At 43.2% G+C, this 26,877-nt stretch overlaps 1 protein-coding gene across 2 annotated transcripts in view; it reads left to right on the top strand.

Moving 5' to 3' along the window:
* The window catches only part of fndc3ba (fibronectin type III domain containing 3Ba), an 87,324-nt gene that overhangs the window by 13,856 nt on the left and 46,591 nt on the right, over positions 1 to 26,877 (top strand). Inside the window, exons 2-3 of one of the 2 annotated variants that reach the window (XM_029460879.1) lie at positions 8,047 to 8,192; positions 11,484 to 11,559. In XM_029460879.1, coding sequence (XP_029316739.1) covers positions 8,076 to 8,192; positions 11,484 to 11,559 — 193 coding nt within the window. In that variant the 5' untranslated portion in view covers positions 8,047 to 8,075. Of the gene's footprint in view, positions 1 to 8,046; positions 8,193 to 10,656; positions 10,857 to 11,483; positions 11,560 to 26,877 lie in introns of those variants that run through there. The other variant, XM_029460880.1, reaches the window with a different exon arrangement.

The raw sequence follows: 26,877 nt of genomic DNA, 5'->3' as shown, positions 1-26,877 counted from the left end.
GGACACTTATTTGCATTCTGTAAAAGTGGAGAAGTGCTCGTTCATGCAGGGAATGTGGGACGTGGCAATGACAAAACTTCCAGAACTGCAACCTTGTTACGATAAAGATAGCAGCGGCTAGAGAAAGTTGGGAAATTCCGCGTTCTACGCCTGTATTGTGTTTTGTGTTTGTGTTTGTGCATCGATATGTTCGTCCTAGCGATGCAACAGATCGTCCTGCACCCAGACAATCACAAGTTCACCTTGTGATTGTGAAAGTGTCCCATAGAGAGACAATTAACCTCTTTAATTGCTGCTTCATTGTAGGTTTGCCAGCTAAACACGCTATAACATTGTTACCTTCAAGAGAACACATCTTTCAAAGGTACTTTCTTTTACCCTACCCTGAGGGAGTGAGTTGTTAAGGAGACCAGTGTTTCTATCCAGAAAGTATGACATGATTGATAGATGCTGCAGGGAAATGACAGCATGGTTTAGCAACCTCTACGTATGCTGTGGCATTGAGGTAAAATGGCTTGATTAAAAGTGTTTAGCTGTTAAGGAGTTGCTGATGGATTGAGGTGTTTGCTTCTTTCGTGTGGTTTCTTGAAGGTGCTCTGGGTCTCATCTGTTTGAGGGGAAAATGAGCTCTACAGGCCTCAGTTCAGGGGGTTATGAGAGGAGCTTGTTCATACATGGTTTGCAAGTGGAACGTGTGTGTGTGCGCTCCAATGTGTCCGTTGCATTCCACTCCACCCGTTCCGAGTTCTTCTTCGTGGATGACATATCATTACTGCGATTACAGGGCAGGAGGACTTCGACCATACGGAGGCGTGCACACATAAAAGCGCTGCGCAAATGTATGCACACCCATATGCAAGCTAAATGCATGAAGGCAAATTGAAGAACAAGCTGAAACTGTGGATTTTGCTTCAGACACTTTGCCTTCGTCCTTCTCTTTTAGCCTCTCAATGCACACCCTCTCTCTCTCTCTTTCTCACACACACACACACACACACACACACACACACACACACACACACACACACAGGCTGCATATGTGCAGAAAGCTGCCAGCCGACGTGGGAACCCAAAGAGGTTCCATCTTTTATAAATCCCCTCTCTGTCTTTCCCAAATGTGTGTGTGTGTGTGTGTGTGTGTGTGTGTGTGTGTGTGTGTGTTCACGCTCCCCTCAGAGTAAGCACAAGCACAGCATTCCTCTTTGCTTTCCTCTCCACCCTTATTTCCCTCTTCCCTCCCCCCTCCATCCTTCTCTGCATCTCCCCCTTCTCTACCCCACCTCTCCCTCTCTTCTGGTAAAAAGGTACTCAATCTGTGTGTGTGTGTGTGTGTGTGTGTGTGTGTGTGTGTGTGTGTGTGTGTGTGTGTGTGTTAGAAAGAGGGTGAGTGAGAAAGAGGGAGCAGGTCTCCTAGACTGAATACCTTTTGTAAAAGGAGCCGGGGTTGAATGGGAGTGGTGTTGGTGGCAGTTTCCCACCATATTTAGAAGCTACCCCCTCCCTCTTTCTCCAAAACGCACACACACACACACACACACACACACACACACACACACACACACACACACACACGTAGCAATGTTTCTTTGTGCGTGCGTATTAAATGACGGCACAGATTAAAGTTGTCAGTTGATAAGATGTGTTTAAAAGGACTTGGATCAATCCCAGTCATGTTTGGCATAAACTAGGTGTGTGTGTGTGTGTGTGTGTGTGTGTGCGTGCGTGTGTGTGTGTGTGTGTGTGTGTGTGTGTGTGTGTGTGTGTGTGTGTTGCAGTGAATAGATAGTCATTCAGTTCTGAGCACTGACCCCTGAGAGCATTCCTCGCTTCTTAACACACCCAGAATGAGGAAGAGGATACCTACACCTGTGTCTCCCTTTCTCTCTCTGTTATCTCCCCCCTTCTTTGTCGCCACATGTACATGCACATTACAGATCAGGTACACTCATGTTTTTTGTTTTTTTTAAAGCTTATATCAATGTCTAATATAATAGACATTGATATATCGTAGCGCATGTATGATGAGTCTACTGATTCAGCCTGTTTGACATATCCCCAGGTTTACTTCTCAGTCTTATGTTGAACCACAGAATTACAGAGAATAACATTACCTCAGTACCAAATAAAGTTCACTTTCAATTCTCTCTCTTTTTTCTTAGTGTGGATATGTTTCTCTTCTTTGTTTTTCTTTGTCTATACCTCTCTCTTTTGTCTCCATCTTTGTTCTCCTCCTGTCCGTACCTCTCTGATCTCCCGCCTTTCTCTTTACCTGTCTTCGTTTAATCTCTCTATTTAACCTGTTACTCTCCAGAAACTCGAAATTCAGCTGGACAAGAAATTAGTTTGTGCTTTCCAGCTGCGCCTTAGAAGCTGTGGACATAAGTAGTGATTGACAGCGTCATCACAACAGCATCCAAAAGGAGGTTGTGTAAGATTCTTGCAAAGCTGTGTATGAGCAGTCAACTAAGTTCAGCAGTTCCAAACTCCACCCCAGTATTCTGCAGCCCAATGAAAACTAGTACCTTGGTTGCAGGGCAGATTCTTTGTGGTAGGCATCGAGAAACCAACATCGGAACCAGCTTTAAGTTCCTGAGAAACATGTCTCAATGAGAATCCATGTTTGTTTTAATAGCTCTGACATAATATGTCTCTCTGTTCTGCATTCAGTGTGTTTATTTATATCTATTGGTTTAATATCAACACATGCGTAGCTCTGCGACGGAATATTAATTCATCTGTAATTCATCCAAAATACTAAAACAACACTCGACAAACGCGAACGCTTTGATACAACCAAGCATTGAATTTGCATTGAAATACACATTTCATTCCACGTTTACCATCCCTACCAGACCAAAAGACAGGCGTCGGACACACTACAGTATGTAACAATGATAGAATAACACAATGTTGCCAGAGAGACACATTCCTCAGACACATTCTTTTTAGCTTCTTGCTGATTAGGTCTGTGTGGATCTCAAAGTTCAACCTGAGTTTCTAGACTTTTATACATTTCCATCATGTCCCTTGATAGCAGTGCATCTGAAATCAATGCTTATCTCTTTTTGTGACACAATCCCTCCTGAGAAGGTCTTGTCGTTTCAGTCATGTGTGTATCATTCTCCTCAAGCTAAACCTGTGTACTGTGGATTACACAGGAGCAAAGTTATCCATACGTTCTTCAGCCCAATGATTGGAAAGCTGGCAAAAGACTCTCAAAAGAGTTCAAGCTCTTTAATAATCAAATGCACGACATTTACAGAGAAGCAGTCGTTGGCGATGAAAATCTCAACCCTGGGGCTTACGCTAATTAAATATGCATTTAAAAAAAAGAAGCTAATTTCAGCCTGTTGTGATTCTTACTCATATCTAAGTGTGCAGAAGGTAAAGAGGAGTCTGAGTAACGCTATGAACAGCGCTCTTGGCCCTAAAGGCAAACTGCAGGGGGAAGCTTCGAGGCTGCTTGGCTCGTGGATCTGGAACTGTACTGAACAGAATTACTGTGTTTAGTCAGACTGTCAATGAGTTTGAGCTTGGGCTTTAAATCACAGTTAGGCAAAGCTTTCTAAAATGAAATGTTATATTACAAGTTTTTTTTGCTATATAGATCCGACAAAACCTCGTACCGCTGTCATCCTGTTACCAGCAGAGGAAAAATACAAACTCAAAGAGTCAGACATGCTGATGCACGGATTCAGCGTTGCACTGCGTGACGAACACCGGGAGGACACGACTGCCTTTGATCTCCTCAGTTGCAAGACTTGCGCAGCAAAGCAGAAGAAATACACGTATGACCAATTAGCTAATGTTAGCCTTCTATCACCTGTGGCTTCTTTCACTGTGCTGGCAGAAACCGCACGCTGTCACCGTGTTTTATTTTCCTTTCGTCATCAATGAACTCTCTGTAGTCGGAAGAAGAAGTGGACGTGTGATCAGTTTCACACTGTCTTGCCAGAGTTTTTGTTGACATGAATAATTCATTCATGTGCAGAAAAAGAGAAGTAAAAGTTGGTAGGAGCGCATGAGACCATTTGAACTTTAGTTTGTTTAGTTATTTTTTGCTAAATACGAGACCTTAAAGACTATACCAGTACCAGTCTCAAGAGACTTTGGCTGTTGCACAAATGTGTGTGTGTGTGTGTGTGTGTGTGTGTGTGTGTGTTTTTCTATAGCTGGTGTGAATGATGGCAGGGAGAGAAAAGTGTGAAGCAGTCGACTGGAAGTAAGTCAGACAGTCTGTTAGCAGGTTGTGAATATCCATTATGTTTCATCAGGATGGACAAACTGAAGTCATTGGGCTTGTGTGTGTGTGAATGATGAATGGCTGTATGAGTAATGACTGTCGTGTTATGAGGTCAGAGCTGCCCCTGAACATCGAAGGCTTGTGTGTGTGTGTGTGTGTGTGTGTGTCTGAGTGTGTGTGTTGAATCTCGGTGTGTGTTTTACTCTATGCATCTTTTATGTTAGAGAGGCAGTTTCCATGCTTACACAGGGCTTTCTGTCTAATGACACAGACACGTGTACATGCACACACACACACACACACACACACACACACACACACACACACACACACACACACAAACATTCATACACCCGGACAAGTGGAGGATTGTTTTCTGGATTCAACATGGAATTTTTCAATTTAACATTTTATCCCTGCTGGGAATCAACACCTTATTCCTCCCACATTCCACAGGCGAACGGAAACCACTGTGTGCGTGGGTGTGTGTGTGTGTGTGTGTGTGCATGGTGATGTTTGAAGCTGTCAACAGCAGCATCCATCTGGTAATGATTCCACTGGAAAACAAAGGTCATTATTCATTCATTGATGCATATAATGTATGGATATGTGCAGTAGAACAAAAAGTGCATTTACATTTTCCCTACATTTAACTACCATCATGACTCAGCCTTACAAGGCAAACAGTCACACAATCAGACGAGTCAGACGTAAGTAGACAACCCGATAATCAGTTGCTTCTGCACTGTTCAATTTCACACATCGGTTGCTCCAAATTGCAGGGAAAGGTTAAGTGTTTAAATTTAGAGGACGGCAATGCCAAGAAGTTATACAACAAGACATCAGTAAGCTGAACACGACACATTGTGTTGATCTACTACAGTTTTACATTTTTGGGAGGTATGCTTTTCCCAGAGTGAGAAGATCGATGGCACACATGTCCATGCACATGTCGAGAGCTAGCTTAGCATTAAGACTGGAAGCAGGAGGAAACGGCTCACCTGGCTTTGAAAGAATCCAAGAACTAGTTGGACATGTGACCCCCCGTCATTGTGGTGACTTGTATAGAATGGGAATTTTCCAGTAACGTTACCCAACAGCAGAAGTCTTTGAACATCATGCTAATTGTTGGTGTACTTGTGACTCAGACTGATGAGTATTCATGAGTAAAAAAGAATATAATGAATATCTTCAGGATGTGAGGTGTTGTTTTAAGAACAACGGGGTTATTGGAAGAGATGTCTTGGACTGTCCTCCTTTTCATTCACTCTCCATTTATCGTATAAGTCGATCCTTCATTTACTTATTCCCTCTCTTTCTCCCTCCTTTCTTCTCTGTCTCACTCTTCTCTTTTTCCTGGCAGAGTGGAGAGTGGTGTTACCATCTGTCTGCGATGTGTCCTGGACGCAACTGTGTGTGTGTGTGTGTGTGTGTGTGTGTGTGTGTGTGTGTGTGTGTGTGTGTGTGTGTGTGTGCGCTAGTGTGTGTGCGTTCAAGGCAGGATGGCCAGGCTGAGCTGGAAACGGGGCTCAGATCGAGAAATAGGGAGAGTTTAAAACAGAGGAAGAACAAAATCAAGAATTAAAAGAAGAGATGGAGTCAGGAAGGCAAGAACGACACTGGAAGTGATGTGTGAGTGTTTGTGTGTGTGTGTGTGTGTGTGTGTGTGTGTGCGTGTTTTTATGTTGCAACAGTATGAGCCACAGCTGTGTGATCTGCTAACCCTTTCAAAGACCGTGTCAGTGCTAGAAGACAACCAGCTGAAAGAAAAGACATACAATGACACACAGCTGTTTTCAGTGTGTGTGTGTGTGTGTGTGTGTGTGTGTGTGTGTGTGTGTGTGTGTGTGTGTGAGAAATAGATATTTTTTTCCTAATTCCTAACGCATACTGTATGTGTGTGTGTGTGCTAATAGCAGCTTACAGCCATTAGTCAGTGTCTCTTTAGCAGTGATTTCACTCACCAGCGTTGAACTGAAGCACCTACGTCATTCAGCAATTAACCTCTTGCAATGAATCTGTGTGTGTTTGTGTTTGTGTGCATATGTATGTGTTTGTGTGAGAGCTAGGTTAGCTGTTGCGGAACATTTCGGCTTGGGTTCTTTGCTGTATATACACCGTGTGTGTGTGTGTGTGTGTGTGTGTGTGTGTGTGTGTGTGTGTGTGTGTGTGTGTGTGTGTCTCCCCAGGAAGCAGCATATATATCACAGCTGACGTAAGTGTACGGGAGCTTCAGTGGTTCTCGCTGTGTGTGTGTGTGTGTGTGTGTGTGTATGTGTAAACTCGTATATTATTACAGATAAAGTTCGGGTTAGCAGTTTGGTTAAAATCCCGGTGAAGACCACGTACACGTCTCACACACATTACTTAGTTGCTTTGTTTTTGGGTTCTTGCCCTACAGCCAATTAGGTGAAGCCATGTTATTTTCCACTTAAGATAAATTGCTGTGGTTGTTGTTTTTATTTTTTTTTCATAATTATGCTTTTTGCTTTTACTGCTATTATTATGCCACCATATCCAGATTTAGCTGTTTTGGTTACTCTCCAAAAGAGCGGCTTCACAATTGACCCCAGAAGGCCACGGAAGATGTCTTATTCTAGCTATGTGCGTGTTTATATGGAACACTGATCCGCTGTGTGCTGTACTCACAAAGCTAACAGCAGGTGCAGTAATCCCCATTCACCTATCAAACTAAGACCTTATTCATCCGCTATTTCTCTTTTTATTAATCCTCTAAACAGGATATTCACTGTAATCCCTCCTGTATTTTACAAGACTATTGTTGGGGATGAAGTGCTTTGAATTAGTCTCTCACTCTCGTCTCGCTTTTCCGCTGCCTCTTTCATCTTTTTTCTTTTCTATTGACACGATGGGACTTGTTGTATTTTTCCGAAAGCTGATGCCCGTGCAAAGCCAGCGTAAGAGTCGACATATTAGGAAATTATTAAAGGTAATCCGTCAGAAACGCAGGAACAATGTTATGTCTTCTGTCTCGTTATCCATCTTTCTCTCTTTGTGCACCTTTCTTAGAATAAAGCCTTTATGCTCTGCTCTCTCTCCAGCTCAGTGTCGGTGTGGCTCTCTGTCATGCTTCACGTACACCTCTCTTATTGGAATTGTATCTGGATTTTTGATCCAAATTGTGATGGAAACTACACAACTACAGTAAAACCAATGGAAACAGACACATTTAATCAAATATTCCTAACAATGCAACGAGGTTTTTATGCTCGCATGAAGTGGAAAATTGTTTTTCCGATGAGGAAATTGCACAATAAACACCAATGGAAACACGCTGGATAATCTGTCTTTATATCTCATTGTACAACTGGAGTAGTTCCACCTTTTTTTTTAGGATATACGCTTATTTGCTTTCTTGCTGAGAGTTGGATAGAGGACTGATAGCGCTCACATTTGTCTGGTGAATATGAAGCTACAGCCGGTCAGCAGGGGAAACGGCCAGTTATTTAAGATGCAATGTGTAAGTTGGTAAACTTCAGAGGTGTCGATTGTGTTACGTGAAGACAGAGCTATGCTAAGCTAAGCTAACTGGCTGCTGGCTTCACATTTACAGTACAGACATGAGAATAGTATCAATGGTATCGTCAGACTTTTGTTGTTGTTGTTGTTGTTGTTGTGATGTTCTGGAATCTTGTTTCATTACTTTTAAACCAATAAAGGAAAAACCCTAATCTGGCTTTCACTTTTAAAAATGTCTCTTTGTCTTAGTCATGTGTTTGTATACAACTGAACAATACTGACGTCCCCTGTTCCTCCTTTTCTTTCTCTCTGTACTTTCCCAGGTAGGGCAGTTCAGTGAATTTCTCCATGAATGTACGTCACAATGATGATGACAGACCAGATTCCACTGGACTTGGCTCCGCCCCCCCTCCTGAACGGGGAGGTCCCCCTCATGCCTCACATGGTTAACGGTGACGCAACGCAGCAGGTAAACACTCACTTCTGTTGTTTGCATTCACTCATCTTTGCAGAATTAACATTTAAATGTATCCACCTCCTTTCAACATCCCTGTGTTTCAACACACACACACACACACACACACACACACACACACACACCAATCATGTATGCAAAAAACACACATCAACCAGTCATGCAGGCACTTCTCTTTGTTGTCATTTCATCACATGGCTCATGGGATGTTGCCACAGGTAATGAGAAGCTGCCGAGCTGGTAAAGTAAAGCATTTGACATATAACAGAAACAAGAAAAAAAACACAGAAGCACGCGGGCGCATACACTCGCATCATTCAACCCTAGAGACGTTGCTTTGCTCAGCATATAACTAGCTCCATTGATGGATCCCAAGGCCTTAGCTTAAATTACTTTGGAAGAGGTTTCAACTGCTCTGAGGCTGACTGATCTTATCAGAAGTCGCACCGCCAACTGGATCACCTTCAAAGTGCAAATCCCCACCCAAGCTCTGCATGCTTTGGCAAAAGGAAGCGATGTAATTAAAAGCATCACAGTTAACTGACCTGGATCTAATCCTGTTGTCACAGATACATTTTATTTTATGTGCTTTTTGATGGATGATGATGATGATGTTTATGCATTGTCCCCGGCCTGTTCCCTCACAGCCCGGAGGAAGCACGGTGGGAGTACTTTGGCTGCGATACGTAACAGTTAGGGAGGGTTTTGGCTGTAACACACAGCAGTTAGGGAGCTCTTTTTATTGTAACACCCTGCAGTTTAAAGTGTGGAATCAGCGATCCAGACCTCATGATTATATAGATTTGATTCTGCATGTGTGTGTCCATGTTTGTTTCTTTAGTCTGTCTTACACTGTGTGTGTTTCTTTGACCCTTTCAGTGTTTCCGTGTGGGCACACAAGTGTCTGTGTTGAGTCTGAGAACATTCTTCTGTGTTTGTGTTTGTCTGCTTGCGTGTCTATCAGCTTTCCTATCTGTGTCTACCCACCCTACACCTGTTGTATGTTTATCTGTGTCTCTGTTTTCCTTCAGCGCATGCAAGCAAAGAAGTCGTTATTGTATAATGCTAGAATAAAGAAATGTGATATGCGTTTTAGAGAAAGTCTTGTGCACCCATCACATCTAAGATAGATGTAATTATAACTCAATGGAATTTCCCAACGAGGACTTCTTTCCTTTTCCTTTCTGCAGAAGTGAATCGTGTTCCTGGGCTTTACTGTCCGTGTGCTAAGATGAGTCAGTATCTACTCGTATCCCTTGCTATTAGTTTTGAACCCTTCACAATGAAATAAAATGCATTGATTTGTTCATTTTCACAACAGTTGTAACAGTTTCTCCCCTATGACATAATAAAGTGCAAAAAGCCATCTCCACATGATGGTGATCACATGATCAACACACACTCTTATCTCGTGTAATAAAAAGACATCTGTATCTAGACACTGGATTGGCCTCAGTTTGTCATGTTGGTCACGGATCAGGCTTTTCGGGGAATGGTGTGTTTTTAAAAGCAGCCAAAAGAGAAATATTAAAATAAATAATGACATTGTAATGTTTTCTAAAAAAATTACGATTTCTTTGGAAAGATTTACTGAATTTTATGGGTTTTTTTTGGGGGTTTTTTATTATTAAAAATGTAATTTTGAATGAGGAGTTCTTACTTCTGGAACAGAACTTGAATGTTCTGTTTGGCTCTTTATATATATCGTGCCTCCTGAAAACTCTCCTGCTGCCTTATATGATTTAATGTTGATTGAAATAAACTAGAAAACTAAACAATATACTCCTCGAAGCTGCTGAAATACATGTTTGTAGCCGAGCCAAAGAAGTTGTTTGGAAAATATCGGTCCAGCCAAAGTCCCATTGTGGCAGGTTACTGAACATACTCAACTGTTACCAGACAGTAGAAATGTGGATTATATCATGTAACCTTAATTCCTAGCTAGTTTTAATTTAGGAATTGCTTTTAAATAATAATATTTCAGCCATGGTGGCAGGTAACTTTATATTTGAACATTTATCCTGCATTTGACAGATGGCAAGAGTTCATTTCCTTCCCAGGCGGTGCATTTGCTACCAACATATAAAAGAGGTTCAACTTAAAAACAAAGTTTTATGGGTGAGAAACATTCTTTTGTCACAGTTAGTTTTTATTAAAATATTAAAAGAGTAATAATTAATTACCTGACTCCATCATTACAGCTTCAGTGATCAATCATTCTCTCAAAACATAACAAATATGCTACATGAATATTTCTCACACACTCACCCACATGGTCTGATATGGAGGTTTTCTCAGTCTTTGGGAAACATGGGTCGCCACTGTACTATGCTGGGGTTCCCATAGCAACAGCATCCGCTGCAGCAGATAGAGCAGGAAGCGTGTGTGTGTGTGTGTGTGTGTGTGTGTGTGTGTGTGTGTCTGAGGGAGAGGAGCAGGTTAGCGCTGAGATGGGAGAGCATGCAGACACTACAAGAAGAGCGCAGAATATGAGGATTTCACAACGGCACACCTGTAGAGCATAGACAGGGCTGTGCTCGTGTGTGCATGCATGTGTGCGTGAACACATGTGCGTGTGTGTGTGTGATGGAGGGTCACCTGTTTCATGTCTACAGCCATGTGTACACTCTCAACAATCTGCATGCGGAGAATATGACGGTAAGGTGCATGCACACTCCCTTCCGGCATATTCGGCAGAAACACTGGGAAATCAAAACAGTGTCACATATTTTTGGCTCAATGTGTGTGTGTGTGTGTGTGTGTGCCACCTGTCTGTATGTGTAATTGTGATATATGCATCACTCCATGTGTGTAATATTTGTTTGTGCTGGTTTTAGTGGTTTCCTGCCAGTCAGTGTGGTTAACACAGAAAGGCTTTTCTCAAATCAGGGTGTGTGAGACGGCATCATTGTCTCACCATTAGCTTACCTAACACCTCGTTCATGTGTGTGTGAACTCGGTGTCTGCCCTACTGTGGGATCCGATGCCTCTTGTGTGTTATGTCACCTCTGCTAGCTCATTGGCTGCCCAGCAGAGATTCTGTCCTGTTTTCTTTTTTGCGATAGTTGAAGATGGATGTATGTTTATGGCGTCATGCTTGACTGATTCCTTTGCTTCTGATTTCAATGAATTCATCTGATCTGTGCTTTCTAACTGTGTGATTTTGTTTTTGTGTGTGTGTGTGTGTGTGTGTGTGTGTGTGTGTGTGTGTGTGTGTGTGTGTGTGTGTGTGTGTGTGTGTGTGTGTGTGTGTGTGTGTGTGTGTGTGTGTGTGTGCTGGTACAGGTGATCCTGGTGCAGGTGAACCCGGGGGAGACGTTTACCATCCGGGCAGAGGACGGCTCCCTGCAATGCATCCAGGGTCAGTTTCATAATAAACTGTATTATTATGTCATCATATGAACATGTGGCTCGGTGGCCGCTCTGATGTTGATTCACTATTTATTTGAATAACATCTATCAAAAACAATAACAACAAATCAATTTGACATTTTTAATGTATTTATGTCATTTTGAAAGGTTTTCTCCGAGTTAGCCATTTGGGTTTCTTTTGTTTTAGTTTATTATAATGTTTTTTAAATATTTTTATATTGTGTGGTGATACAGGTGAAAGCATGGATTCTTGCTTTTCCCACCAGCTCATGAACGCATCATATCGGTCCCTTCTTTCATAGCCGTATTGTGACATTTTAAAATGTAGTTTAATTGAATTACTTGGTTTAATTATTAATTTAGAAAATTGTAAGCGGTGATGTTACTTAGTGTTTAACTCCTTAGTCCTTAACTGTAGTTTGTTAGGAGACCAGGTTGAGGAAAAGGAAGTAAGGAGGAAATGCTTGTGCGTTATCTTCAAATAGAAAAAGACTAGTTGTCCCAATCTGTCACTGACTATGCTTTCAGAGTGGGCAGCCATTGTCTCACTCTTTGGCTGCATCTGATATCAGTTCATGATAAGACACGAACTGTAAGCCACTTAGAGGCTCTTAAAGATGGAAAGAGGTGGCAGTAACACGGGAATTCCCCAACTCTTGTGGAATAGCGTCTCACTTTGATGATGTCAGCAGAGTAAGCTGCTACTCAGAAACTTTGAAAGGACGCCTTTGTTTTCTTCTCAATCTCTCTCCATCCGTCTGTATCTCGCTTCTTCTCTCACTCTTTCTTTGCCCTCTGTGAAGGTTTTCTTTGACTGAGAGCACTTTTGGCTCAGACTCTGACTCCCCATTACAAAAAAACTCCCCCCCCCTACACCACCCCTTACTCTATGTTGTAACTAATTACAGCCCGCCTCCTTTTCTCCACCCTCCGTGTAATTCAATTTCCCCCTGAAATCAGAGGGATCGCACTAGGCAGACCTTCGAGGCACGGAGATAGAAACGGTACACGATAGGATGGACGGATGCAAAGATGTGCAGATACAGTTGACATTTACAGATATGGATCAATGAGTTGCAGAAAAATGGATAAACGACTGATGGAATAATGCTTTACTGCATACAGTAAATAGATTAATTGGGATGCCAGACACTGATTTGCAGAAACACACACTCAACATTGACGTAGTTGGGCTCTGGCGGTTGTCTGTTTATTTGTGTGGGTGCAACATTTAAGCGTCGAAAGCACAGTGTGTATCTGTGTGTGTGTGTGTGTGTGTGTGTGTGTGTTTTTTTGGTGCCTTTTACTACAGGCGACGACAGTTAATTGGGCGGGTGGCTGGGAGCTTGGGGTCACGTTTGAATGCACATATTATTAATGTGAAGGGGCCACACACACGCACAAACTGTTGCTCTCTCTCTCTCTCTCTCTCTCTCTCTCTCTCTCTCTCTCTGTCTCTATCCGGAGGAGGCCACTGGGTTTAATGAGAGGTGGAGTGTGGCAGTGTGTTTTTGAAGGCGAACTGAGTCGCTCTTTAGACAGAGACTTGGTGTGATTACTGAGACCTCAGAGCTCCGGGTTTGCACATGCTTGTGTAGTTGTGTGCCCGCGTGTGTGTTTGCACTCCGACGTACTCGTGTGCAAGTGTGTGTGACAAGAGAGGGAGATTACAGAGACCTCAGTGAGGGCACAACCAGGGACCGGCTTTTATATAAAGTAACCTCTGTTTAGCTGCTGCACTGCGGTGCACGCATGCAAACATGCATACACGTACACACACACAGGCCCAGATGCTCTTGCCAAGGCAGAACCAGCCTGGAGACGTCGACACGGCAGCCAAAAGAGATTCTTTCATATGAGCCTTCAGCCTTCCTTCTCCTCTGCTCCTTCTCCCTCTTTTACTCCTCTCCGCTCTTTTTCCTCCCGAGTTTTTCTTTTACCTGGAGCAGCAAAGAGATTATTGTATTTGTTGGATTGATGTTAAGTACTGCTCATTAACCACACCACCACTAAATGCTACTGGCTGCATTACGCTCTTTTATTTGGACTGAACGTTTGCACAGTATTGTATTAACAAATTCCATAAGCTCAGAGCACAGTAACTCTATTTAGAGCGGCACTGTGCACAGTCGAATAGTTCATGTTTGCTCTGAAGTGTAGAAAGGTTTTCAGTCTTTCTCTGAGTTATATTGCTGAAATGCTTCCCCCTGCTCCGTGCTGCTTTCTTCAGGAGTCTGCCGCTGTGTTTTCTGGCTTCTTCGACTGAACGGGCGTTTCTTTGTGCCACTTTTTTTGTAGCAGTGAATCAGTGTATCTGCAAGTAAAATCTGTTCCTGTATCACTTTGTTAATTAGTGTGTGTGTGTGTGTGTGTGTGTGTGTGTGTGTGTGTGTGTGTGTGTGTGTGTGTGTGAGAGAGTCTACATGTCTCCATCCCCTGTTTAAACAGACTGACCTCTCGGTGCTCCGGGGGTCAGCTTCAACTGACCCCCCTTCACCCTTCACCCCCCCCCCCCCCCCCCCACTCTCGGTCTATCCCTCACCGTCTCATCGGGTTGCTCCCATGTATACACTCTTCTCCCCTCCTTTACCCTCCCCCTCTCCCTTTCTCTCTCCCTCCCCCCACTAAGACCATTCCCCTGAGCTTTCCCACACTCACATCAAAGGACAAGACTCTAGAGGGTGTGTTAGAGCACCCTCCTATGGAATGTGTGTGTGTGTGTGTGTGTGTGTGTGTGTGTGTGTGTGTGTGTGTGTGTGTGTGTGTTTTACAAGGCTGTGTTGGTTTACTGTGTTGTTTGCGCTTTGTTGGACTTTTATGAGGGATGATGAGGCCAGGGGGTGAAGAGCAGGATGCTGTGCCCTGCCAGGGAGGATGTGACATCATGAGGCATGGGTGGCAGCGCCCACAAGTCTCCTGTAGAGCACTGGGGCATGGTTGAGAATAAGGATAGTCAACAAATGATTGCTTTGATCATGCAGCCTCTGGCGGCCTTACTGCATGTACTATATGCAGAACATCTCAATAGAGTTGAGCAGAGATAGTTAATCTGCATTTGCCTTGAAACAAAAAAGAATGTGACACCAGAAACTTCCAGGTCCAAGGTGATGTCTTCGTATATCTTGTTTTGCCAGTTTAAAACCCAAATATATTCAGTTTAATATGAAATAACAATGAAAAATCTCCATATCTGAGCGGCTGAAAACATTATTTTCTGCCGTTTCTGCATGAAAAATGACAAAATATTTTTTGGTGGATCCACTTACTGATTACTCTACTACTTACATGAGCAGGTAACCAGCTCAATGGTTTTATGATACTCCCAACTTGTTTGCACAAAAACATTTGTATCTACAAGAGTGGATGGTTTGTGGACGGGAGTTCAGCAGGAACAAGAATGTATTGCTTTAGGGTCCTTAAAACTCTTTGAATGTTTTCCCTTTGTAAACTTAAGTTTCCATAGCGTGTTCCAGAAAACAAAAACAAACACAAAAGTTCCTACAGGCTGTTAATAAGTTGATAATTATTGTTCAGTATTAAAGTGCATTGATTACATTAACAACAGTTGAACTTCCTGCACAGATGGTCCTCCGTCTTCTCACAGCTGCATTACTGCAGTTGCATAAAGGGAAATGTAGTTCCTATGCTCCGCTGCAGTCCGGTTAGGCCGAGCCATTTTTCTGACAAACAATGGTTGTGGTGGACGCTGCCAGCGTGATCTGCTTTTTGAACCAGCTTCGTGCATATGTTTCTTTGCATGTGTGTCATCTGGACGGAGCGGAGTGTGAATCATGTCATGGTCTGTTTTGTGTTTTACCAAGCAGATGTGTGTTTGCTTTTGCTCTCCCTCTCTGCTACTCTCTCTCTCTCTCTCTCTCTCTCTCTCTCTCTCTCTCTCTCTCTCTCTCTCTCTCTCTCTCTCTCTCTCTCTCTCTCTCTCTCCCTCTGTGTGTGCATCCTAATTCTGTTATTGTGTATCTCTGCGCTCCTGAAAGACGATGGTCATTAAGGACGTTCCACTTACCTTATTTCTGCTCAGACTTGCTAAAATGGAGGAAAGACAAAAGTACCATAGGCAGAAGTCTTTTATACAAATACTCCCAATTGAAAATGCGTTTAGAAATTGGATGCAGCATTGAATCACGTCACCACAACACAACTAATGTGGATAATAAACCCAAATACAGCACAAAAATTGCCAACAAAGGCAATTATTTTTAAAAATTGTATCGTTTTCTTATTCATCACGAAGCACAAGTTGGACTTACGCTGAATATAGCTCTGAATGATGGCTAACTTTCCTTTTTACTGTACCGATGATGTCATACTAATTGCCTATTGGCATTATTTCTATGGGGACTGCCAATATCCCGAAGGCCCATTGTTCCAAAACCCCAAATAGTCCGAAAAATGTCCCATTGGACTAAAATCCCACTTTGTCCGAAAACCCAATGGAACATTTTTTTCCATTCTGTGATAGTGCAGCAATCAGGTATCAGCCAAAAGTGACTACAGCTGTATGGAGAGCTATTTTAATGTCCTACCAAATGGCTTGGCCAGTAATTGTTATTACACATTATTATGAGGCATTATCATAATATGGAATTTAAAATAATGCATTTATAAGTGAAAACAAATTGATAAATGCAGATTCAAATCATGCACATTTAGTGTCTGACGTCAACTCGGATGATTCAGACGACTCCTCTTTGCATCTCTTGCTCGTTTCTTAAGTGGGAGGAACTAAGCGAGTGAGGGAAATGAGTTCATGATGAAGGGAATTGGGATGTACCCTGTATTTTCCTTCCCTCTCATCATTCAGCCTCTCTCTACCTTTTATCTATTTTCTTCTGTCTCCGTTTCTCCCTTTGCGTCAGGTGTTTGTCTGAGTCGGATAGACGATGCTCGTATCTTTGTCGCTGGTTTCCACTGCATCATTACAGGAGCCCTCTTGAGCTTCTCTTTCGCCAGTCTTCTCCCGAAGTGTGCTATTCCACACTCTCAGCACTTTGATGTAAATAGAAATAGCTGGTTTAGAGAAAATACCGTGGAAATTCTGGCGGCTTGTGTTTACACCAAGCCAGATGGCTCTAAACAAGCTGGGGGGAGAAAGACACAAATACACTTTTTTTTTCTCAGAAGGGCTTAATTAAAGTAGTTTTGGACGGTCCCGTCGCTGCATGGGACTTTTCAAACCTGCTGTAAAACCAACCCGTATGGATTCAAAATTACTGTGCAAGTTGAAGACAGCTGGCTGATGTTTGTATTGTCGGCCTGTCAGCTGAAAGGATTTACAATATGTGTATTTCAATGATTATAATTTAGACTTTATGTGTTATGATCCCTTATTTTTTGTAAAATACAAAGAAAGTATTGAATTCTTCATCCCAAATGTACAACAAAAAGTGTCCTGTGTGTGTGTGTGTGTGTGTGTGTGTGTGTGTGTGTGTGTGTGTGTGTGTGTGTGTGTGTAAATGGGTGTGACTAGACAAATGAATAAGCGTGTTGTTATTGGTCTGCCATTAGATATTAGCCCCAGGCATGATGAATCCCATAACCGATTAGATGTGTATTGCATATTTATGCAGTGCTTTAAATGGACAGTCTATTTGGCCTTTCCAGACGTAATAAACTTCACCTTCTAATGTTATATTCTGCCTGGTTTGGCTCAACGGGGTCCTATGAAAACGATGCACACTACGTTCCAAAACAACAACTTTTCACGAGCTGAGAAAAACAAGCCTGTTTTCTAATAGTAGATATAGATTTTCCGATGTGGGGGTTTTCTGTGTTTAATTAGCATAAGAAGCGGGGGAATTTTCTCAACCCATAAGGGAATCAAATTGACCATATTAGGAGATGTGAAGTTTTCACTTGACAGCAGCGTGTGCGTGTCACTGAGTGATTTCCAAAAATATCCCACTCTTGTAGATTTCCATATGAGCCTACCTAATAACTGCTCTTAACAAGACCATTAACATATTTAAATCTCCCAGTACCGTCATGCTGTTCGTCACACCAGGAAACCAAGTGTTAAGGATTAGTCTTGTGTTTTTAAAGAGAACACAACTGTTGATTTATTCTCCCCCCCCTGGTTCTGTATTTATGCAATATGCTTTGCTGGAAAAAAGGGTAACGGGATGGGTGGAGAGAGATCATATAATAGAGTTCTGTGTGTGTGTGTGTGTGTTGTGTGATTATGTGCATGCATCTGTATATGTATGTAGTTTCAGCCAGAGGACTTACCTTCCGGCCAACTGTTAAACCGATCATCGAGGTGTGTGTGTGTGTGTGTGTGTGTGTGTGTGTGTGTGTGTGTGTGTATGTGTGTGTGTTTTAATTTTGTGTTATGTCCCATTGGATTTGGTAAAGTGGTCACCATGGGAACGGACTCTCACTCCAGGTGGTGTGCAATGGAATGCGGTCCCTCTGGGCACTGTGTGTGTGTGTGTGTGTGTGTGTGCGTGTGTGTGTGTGTGTGTGTGTGTGTGTGTGTGTGTGTGGCCTACCTGTCTTTTTCTTTTTCCAGTATTTTCCACTTAAATATACTTTGTAAGAAACAAAAGGACAGAGAGGATTGGTTTGGTTCATTTGGCACAAGGTAGTTAAGAGCCTGTGTGTGTGTGTGTGTGTGTGTGTGTGTGTGTGTGTGTGTGTGTGTGTGTGTGTGTGTGTGTGTGTGTGTGTGTGTGTGTGTGTGTGTGTGTGTGTGTGTGTGTGTGTGTGTGTGTGTGTGTGGCAGAGAGAGAGAGAGAGAGAGAGTTGATTGTTGTTGTATGCCCTGCCCAGCGCTCACTTATAAACTCAATGCCCTCACACAGTAGGGTATGAGGAGGCAGAAGAAGGGAGGGAGGGAGGGAGGAAGAAACAGAGTGGAAATTAAGCGATATAATGAAGGAAGGTAAATAAAGGGAGAGAGACAGAAAGAAAAAAGAGGAATATAGTGAGAGTGAGAGAATCAGACACTGCATGTCTGGTCGTGTCTGCTGCCATGCATTCCGGGCGAGGCCACTTCCTCTATGTGATGACCCCAGCCACCCCCGCGCTGCTGACTTGGTCTGGTCTGCCAGCTCCCGGGAGGGCTTGATTTTCTGTGGGACCGGCCCACTTAGGGCAACACGGGCGTTGAAAGGGGTTTTGGAGGGTAGTTGGGAGAGTGGGCAAAACTGTGGAGAACACTGTGTCTGTCTTTGTCTGTAAGACTGTGTGAAAGTGGATGTGTGTGTGTGAACAGCAGCTGTGTAGAGGAGAGAGCTTGCAGAATTTTCCAGAGAGAGAAAGACAGAGAGCTTTTCCAGGGATGAAATCCTTGGCTCCCTTGAAGCTCAGGGTACAGCTGGAGCACTTCTCCCTCCCTCCGCCCTCATTCCCTTCTCCTTTCCCTATCTTTCCCACCTCCTTCACTTCCTCCCTCGCTTCCCTGTCTATCCTTCTCTCTGTGTTTCTATCTTGTTGTAATTCCTTACCCTCATAGCTCCGGCTAGGTTTTGTTGATTTGCATGCTGTCCTTTAAAATGTAACTAAACTTCCTTATAAGATAAGATTCAGTTCGATTGGTTGAATCTTTCTTGGTCACATGGTGCAGTTGTAGTGGTGTTGCTGAAGTAGGATTTAACAATGAATAAATGTGCCTTGGTTCCTAAGGCCGGCATAGAATACACATTGTTTACATCATGCGTGTTTGGATTTCACAGGGAAGCCCTTCTTTTTTCTTTTTCTTTTCCTCTGATCTGAGTGGATGGGGGAATTATCGGAGGGACTGGAAGAGAAACAGGAATTGGTCTAAAAAGAGAAGTTAGTTTCACTGAACTACTTATCCATGTTTTGCCTCCTCTGGCATTTACCGACAATCTCTACCATATCTGCACTTCCTTGCTTGTCTGATCACCCAGCAGCCATGGAGCATACACACACACACACACACACACACACACACACACACACACACACACACACACACACACACATTCAGAGATGGGGAGTTGGGGGAAAGTCCCTGCTAATCTAGGACTTCCAGTCTTGCCTCCTTTTTTTCTTTCCACGGAGATTCACACGACTTCTCTTCTCTTCTCCCCTCCCCTCCTCTCGTTCTCCCTACACACACTTTCTCTGCTCTTTTGCGGTGGACACAAACTCAGTGCTGTTCAGATTGTGAGTCACGCACCAGAAATGCCCCACATTAAATATGTGGAGAGATAGAAGGAGGAAAGTGAGGGGAGGACGTGAGAGGAGTACAGCTGCGTACAAATGCAGCAGATCGTGCACAGAGGGGGGAAGTATTAGTAACAAAATAACAAAAAGCATTGCTGTTCCTTTAGTGGGTCAAGGTTTGAGAATCTGTTGCATCTTGAGGATTCAAGGGAGTGAGAGAAAAAGAAGAGAGCAAGGGCAGGAGAGCAGGAAATGATTATTAAACTCTGGGTCTGTTTACACACCAACAGCTGTTGCTCTTCTTTACTCTCTCTTTCTCTCACTCTCTCCTTCTAGACATGTAGAATTGATTAGGGAATGGATACAATGAGTCATCAGTGTGTGGATTGCGTATATTTGAGCACATGCATGATTGCGCATGTATGTCAGAATACTGCGCGTGTCCACATGCATGCGACGCAAGAGTGATAAGTGGAGTGTGTCGCTCCATGCAGTGTGTGTTGCATGGTTACCAATCCCAAAACAATGATATCTGCAAGCCGGAGAATATCCTTGTGTGATAATACTTGAAAAGATTTAACTCGGGTGCGTGTGCGTGTACGTGTGCGTGCGTGTGTGTGTGTGTGTGTTCTGTTCAGAGTTGTTATGTCTGGATTTGCAAATGCATTATACCCTGTGTGTGTCCTATTTGTTCGTATGTTGTTTGTGCCAAGTCGAGTGTGTGTGTGTGTGTGTGTGCCAGACTCGGCATAAATAATTACGTACATATGCCCAAAGTGTTAATCTGGGCATACGGTTTTGAAATATGTTTGTCTTGGTGTGTGTGTGTGCGTGTTTGTTTGTTAAGATCTTGAAATCAAAGCATGGCCGGGCTCAGTGTCCCTCCAGACGTTACGTGGCTCTCCTCTAGAGCTGACCCAGCAGCAGAAGTAGGTCGGCCTACAGCACCCCTCCTTTGGGTGTGGGAGATCCGCAGAGAGATGTGGGTGGAGGTATGGGCTGGCACCCAGGCTGCAAGCTGAACACTAAACAGATCTAGGCTTGCATGCTTAAGGACCGTTTACACAGTGATCAGGACAGGATAAGATGTGGATGTCTAAAGTTAACCCCTTTGGGATAAGTGTTTCATTTAAGAGGATTAAAAACAAAAGATCATAAAGAAAAAGATCTTTAGGAGATATTTGGTAACTTAGGATCTTTGTTGAAGAATTCTTCAATCATTTTATAAGCTGGCTGTTGTGTGTCTTTACTATTGAAGATCCTAATGTGGTCATTTGTTCCCCTTGAAACTGGTTTATTACATTTAGGGACAAAGCTCTCCAATTGGACTTAAATCACTTTCAAAAAAGACAAAAGAAAGAAGATAATTATAATAATAATAATAATAATAATAATAATAATAATAATAATAAGGAGGTTTATAATAACTTGCACATGTTTTCCAACGCTCTGGGGCTACTGAGTGTTAAACACTTAAAGCGCTGCTGCCGTCTCGGCCAGTTCTCCCTTGTAAAAAAACAATACTTGAGCTCGTTGGGATTTACCTGGATAAATAAATAACCTAAAAGTAATAAATACAATTTAAAAGGTGCCAACGTTTCTCAAAGTCTCTATGAACTCCTGGAGACTGGCAGCTTCATATTAGAGGAATATAAGCAGCACACAAATCTATGAAGTTTTTTGATTTGTCCACAACAGTTGTTTTTGAAGATAAGGTAAAAGAAATACTCTATAGTTGACAAATCGGATAAGAAATAAATCTTTAAAAAGAATTTAAGATGGTCGGATAACTTCCATGGTAATGTTATATATATATAGAGACAGTAGAGAAGCAGAGTACAATGGAATTTAATCCCCTCGCCAACCAGGAGGACGAGGATCACGACCACTTTTACTTTCAGATTCTCCGGCGAAACAACCAGAGATGGAACTGAAGACTTTCATGCACAAGTCTGCCGGTTCTGTTTGGGCAGTAAACCTCTCTCCCGTCAGACCCCGTGCAGCATTTGGATTGGATGGGTGATTTTGCACAAGCAGGGGTGGAAAGTTTCTGCCACTGTTGTTGCAAAAGGCTTAATACTTTTATAGTTTTTTCATCGTCTGCATGGAGGAGATCATGCTTAATTTGAAATATGAGGCCGAGTCAGTGGGCTAGTAAAATACAGCCCTGGTTAGCCTCGTAGCGATTGTTTCTTCTTCTTCTCTCTTTAAAAACGCTGATGTCAGATGTGGATGAAGTCGTCATGGCATTGATAGTTTCATCAGCTGGCATAACTGAGAATGCTTTCTCCTTGTTCGCATATGTTATGCAACTTTGAGCTCAGAGGCTATAAGTCGGGGGGCTCACTCGTCCTGAGGAATGTGCTTACACACACGCACACACACACACACACAAGGTACATACAGTAAGACCCAGTGTTCAAACGTAGCAACTTTCCAGCTTATGATTTACATTCCACAGCAAATCGGCAGCCCGCTCAAATTACAGACTGTCGCACAGAACACAGTCTGGATCAGAAGTGTGTGTCTGTGTGTGTTCCTTTATGAACATGTGCATAGATGTTTGCTACATGCATATCCAGCACATCAGCTGTGTGTGCATTTGTCTGTGCATGTGCTCATTTCTCCGTCAGTGTTGGTGTCGTTACTGTAGGCAGGGCAGCGCAGGAAGTCCTGACTTCCTCCTCTATCACTGAACCTCACCCTGCGCCCAGTAAAGATGTCCGGCGGACTTGACTCACCGGAGATGGACCGGAGGGCTCTCTTGTGTGTGTATTTGTGTGTGTCTGTGTCTGTGTATGTAGCACCAGTCCGGGATGTGTATATACAGTACACTGTGCTATTTTAAAGCTGTCTCCCACATTTCCTGCAACAGCAGGCTCTCTCTTCCCCCCTTTCTTTATATTTTCTTTATCCTCTCTCTCTCTCTCTTCCACTCGTTCTTTTTCACTACACTTCCCATCATGCCCCACATTCTGCCTCTCTCTGTTTCTTCCTCTGTCTCCTTTTCCCTCCAAGAGCTTTTAGGAGCTGTATCAGTTGTCTAAAGGGATTTGTATTATTTTTATATCTTAAATACTTCAATAGGCCCCTATAGTGTGTGTGTGTGTGTGTGTGTGTGTGTGTGTGTGTGTGTGTGTGTGTGTGTGTGTGTGTGTGTGTGTGTGTGTGTGTGTGTGTGTGTGTGTGTGTGTGTATTGGCCAGGCTGTAGAGGAAGCTGTCGTGGGAGTGTCTTGCTCTTGGAGCTCCAAGGACAGATAACATTACCCTGCTGATGCTTACATAACTTCCAGGCAACGCCACGTCACAACTGACCCACACACACACACACACACACACACACACACACACACACACACACACACACACAGGAATACAAATACCCGTCTAGATTGGACAGCTGCCTCCATGGGGCTCCGATAGGGTGTACAAAGATTGTATGTGTGTGTCCGTGTTGTACAATTGTTTTAGTCCGTCTATTTAGTAACGCTGTGTTTTATTTCTGCCTGTGTGTTTTTGGGAAATCCATCTGAGTCCAGTTGTTTTGTATGTAGGTCAGCTCACAAACAGGCTCCTTTGGTCTGATACCAACACACCACACACACACACACACACGCCTTCCCAAGAGGGTCTGCGTTTCCTTTCAATGTGGCGACCACATGTGCAGCGCTGAAATGAAAGGAAGGAGAGAAAGTGTTTCGCTCAATACTGCTTCAGTTTGATAGAAGGGACTCAAACTGATGCACACAGTTGGTCTTCAATAATCCCACTCACTGTCTCAGCACTGATCTATAGATGAGTGTGTGCGTTTTATTTAGTGCGCATAAATTAGTCCATTATTGTGGATTTAAGTAATTGGGCGTGTGTGTGAGACCAGGCCTCTTGTTTGAGTGTGTGTGTGTGTGTGTGTGTGTGTGTGTGTGTGTTGTGCTTTTGGGGCCCAGTCGCAGCTGTCTTTGACAGCTGTATCATGGGAAACATCTGATGAGATGTTGCATCATGTCCTCTTTCTATGTATGTATGTGAATCCATGTATGTACGGGCAGCTGGACAAAATCAGAAGTTCTTTTTGGAGTGAGTCAGTATCGAAGAATGGAGCATATGATGTCATCTGCTTGACTAAGAGTGTGTGTGAGTGTGTGTGTGTGTGTGTGTGTGTGTGTGTGTGTGTGTGTGTGTGTGTGTGTGTGTGGTAAAGTATGAAACAGGATGTTTACTATGGACATGTATATTTCTTGTGTAAATCTTTGGCCACAAACCTTCTGAGGTGAGACCTAAAAACTGTGCGATAGATTAATATCGAGACTTTTTCTTTGCCAATAAACTTGGGTTCATTGTTATCCTACTATTTGAACTGTAACACACTTTGTTTATGTGTTTTGCACTTTTTTCACATCATTGGAATTATTTTCTGTGGTTTTAACTTGTTGCTCTTGCTCCTCACAACAACAGTGTTTTTCCCTTTAACACCTGTCCCTCTTCCCCCTTTTGTGTGTCAATGTTGTTGTTGTTTTGTCTTTCTTTGTTTCAGTAATTTGTCATCATGCCTGCGGTCCTCTTGGTTGCTTTAGACAGCAGCTCTCAAACGCACATCTGCCCACAGACCTCACATTTATTCTCAGTAGGAAAGTTAGGTCATACGTAGATGTCGTATGGAACTTTAGTGCACTGTACTTTAACCAGATAACAGAATTAATTGTACTTTATAGTGACTTTAAAGTGACTCCATTAGTATAAATATAGAAAACAAATATTTATAATGATAATCATTGATTTATTATCATATATTTACTGTTTTTAGAGCACATGTAAGATCATTTAATTGATGTTTAGTGCAACATACTATATACTATTATGTTTTATCTGAAAAAAACTCTAACTTTAATGTGTAAAACAAACTCTTCATTAAATAATTTCGTTTTAATTAGCTATAAGGCATTCATTTAGACAGCAATACTTTGTAAAAAGATTACACAGTAGGATTTTGTTCATCACTGATGACAATATTAAATGATCACCCAGCTCAAGCTTTTATCCTTTTCTTTTATTCTTCAGAGGAATGCATGCACATCTAATTTATATAGGATATGTGGCCCTATTGTAATTATGAAAAACACTAGTCTTATTTGTTTTTGGAAACCGTACCAAGTTATGAACCGGAGCCGGATACCCCCATTGATGCCTCTCAAAGGGCCAGATTACAACAAGCATGTGCCCTTCAATCGCTCAGGTAATACAGTGATGTCATCCCACATGCAGGATATGACCTCATAACTGATCTCTGACCTGACACCTCCGGTAGTCGGAAGCAGAAGAAGCAACAGATGGAAGATGAGAATGGAGGGGAGGAGGGGGGAGGGGGCAGAGTCGGGGGGGAGTTTGTTAGCTGTGTTGTCTGGGATTCCAGCAGGATTAGGCAGAGGAAGTTGTGACTCTGTTTGTGGTGCTTAAAGGGTAACGTTGGAGGCAAGACCAGAGAGTGACGTTACCACAGTGTGGATCACACTCACTTTTATGTGCACCTGCACACACACGGGCACAATAACAACCACTTGAGTGTACACACACGCTCATCTGCTTTATTATCCTGAGCTTCTCTAACAGTCTCATACTGTATGACTTACAGGTGTGTGTGTGTGTGTGTGTGTGTGTGTGTGTGTGTGTGTGTGTGTGTGGGGTAGCAGGACAAAGAGTGTCTTGTATTTTGGGGAGGGGTTGGGGGTAGTTGGGCCTGTTGGGTCCAGTCCTGGGGGCCAGGGATGGGAATGTTCAGAGTGTGTGTGTGTGTGTGTGTGTGTGTGTGGTGTGTGTGTGTGTAGAGAGAGAGAGAGAGAGAGAGAGAGAGAGAGAGAGAGAGAGAGAGAGAGAGAGAGAGAGAGAGAGAGAGAGCAGAGGAATGCTGCTGTTTGCTGAGTGAAGAGCAGGGAGGCAGCAGAGACTGTCCAAACACACGTCTGTTTGTCAAGAGTGTGTGTGTGTGTGTGCGTGTCTGAGAAAGAGACACATCGAGAGAGAGAGAGAGAGAGAGAGAGAGAGAGAGAGTGTGTTTGGAACGGTGTGTGAGGGAAAGTGTGCTATGAGCAGTAATGGAAAGCGGTTTAGAGGAGCTCTGTGTTTGTGTGGTGTGTGTGTTCTCCCCGTGCAATGACCTTCTACTCAATGAGGACTTTCATATCCACTCCTAGTCTCCATGGTAGGGGAGCAGACCGGACTGAAAGAGGTCTCTCTCTTCATACCTGTGACCTACTCACTACGCTCTCACACACACACACACGCACACACACACACACACACACACACACACACACACACACACTTACACACTAGTCCACACTCTAGACTTTGCTCATGTTGTGTTTGTGTGTGTGTGTAGGTGTGGGTGTGTGTTTACTGTACTGTTACCTGTTTGTTTGGCTCATGAGGGGTGAGGGAGGTGGGTGAGAAATGTAGGGATGGAAAGAAAGAGGGGATGATTTAGGGAGGGTGACGGAGAGAGGGGAAAAATAGGGGGAGATAATGACTTACAAGGAAAGAAAGGAAGGATGAAGTGAGTAATATTTCAAATGAAATGAGGGAGTGAAGGATGTGAGTAATAGGTGGAGGGAGGGAAAGAGAGCATCATCCAAGAGGAATTCCTGATGAAGGGATGGAGGAAGAGGGGAAAGGAGAGTAAAGAGATGGAAAGAAGAGGAGGATCAAGTGAGTAAGAGTAGAAGAGTGAAGTTAGAGATGGAGGGAAGAATAGCTAATGGCACTAGAAGTTGTTGAAGGAAGGAGACGGGGTGAAAGGGAGAGCGGTAATGAGAGAAAATCAAGTGAGCTATGAAAACAGGAGTCAAAGGTTCAGTTCACCTCAATGACAAAATTAAAAAAAACATTTTCTCACGTACCGACCAGATGTAAGGGTGAAATTACCCTTTAAAGGAAACCAGTTTTTAGAATTGTGTGTGTGTGTGTGTGTGTGTGTGTGTGTGTGTTGTGTGTGTGTGTGTTCAGTGTGATTTATTCTGAGGCCAGGTCTGCCTCCAGCTGTCCCAACGGGGTCCCAATGACTTTACCAGCCACAGACCTCCACCACAGAGAGACGGAGGAAGAGAGTTTGGGGGGGGGGGGGGGGGGGGGGGGGGGGTGGAGATATGGATTGTGGAAAAGTCA

This window comes from Cottoperca gobio, chromosome 22, assembly GCF_900634415.1.
Source record: "Cottoperca gobio chromosome 22, fCotGob3.1, whole genome shotgun sequence".
In the NCBI taxonomy this organism is placed as follows: domain Eukaryota; kingdom Metazoa; phylum Chordata; class Actinopteri; order Perciformes; family Bovichtidae; genus Cottoperca; species Cottoperca gobio.
The sequence above is the reverse complement of the archived record's forward strand: the minus strand, read 5'-3'. Positions and strand labels throughout refer to the sequence as shown.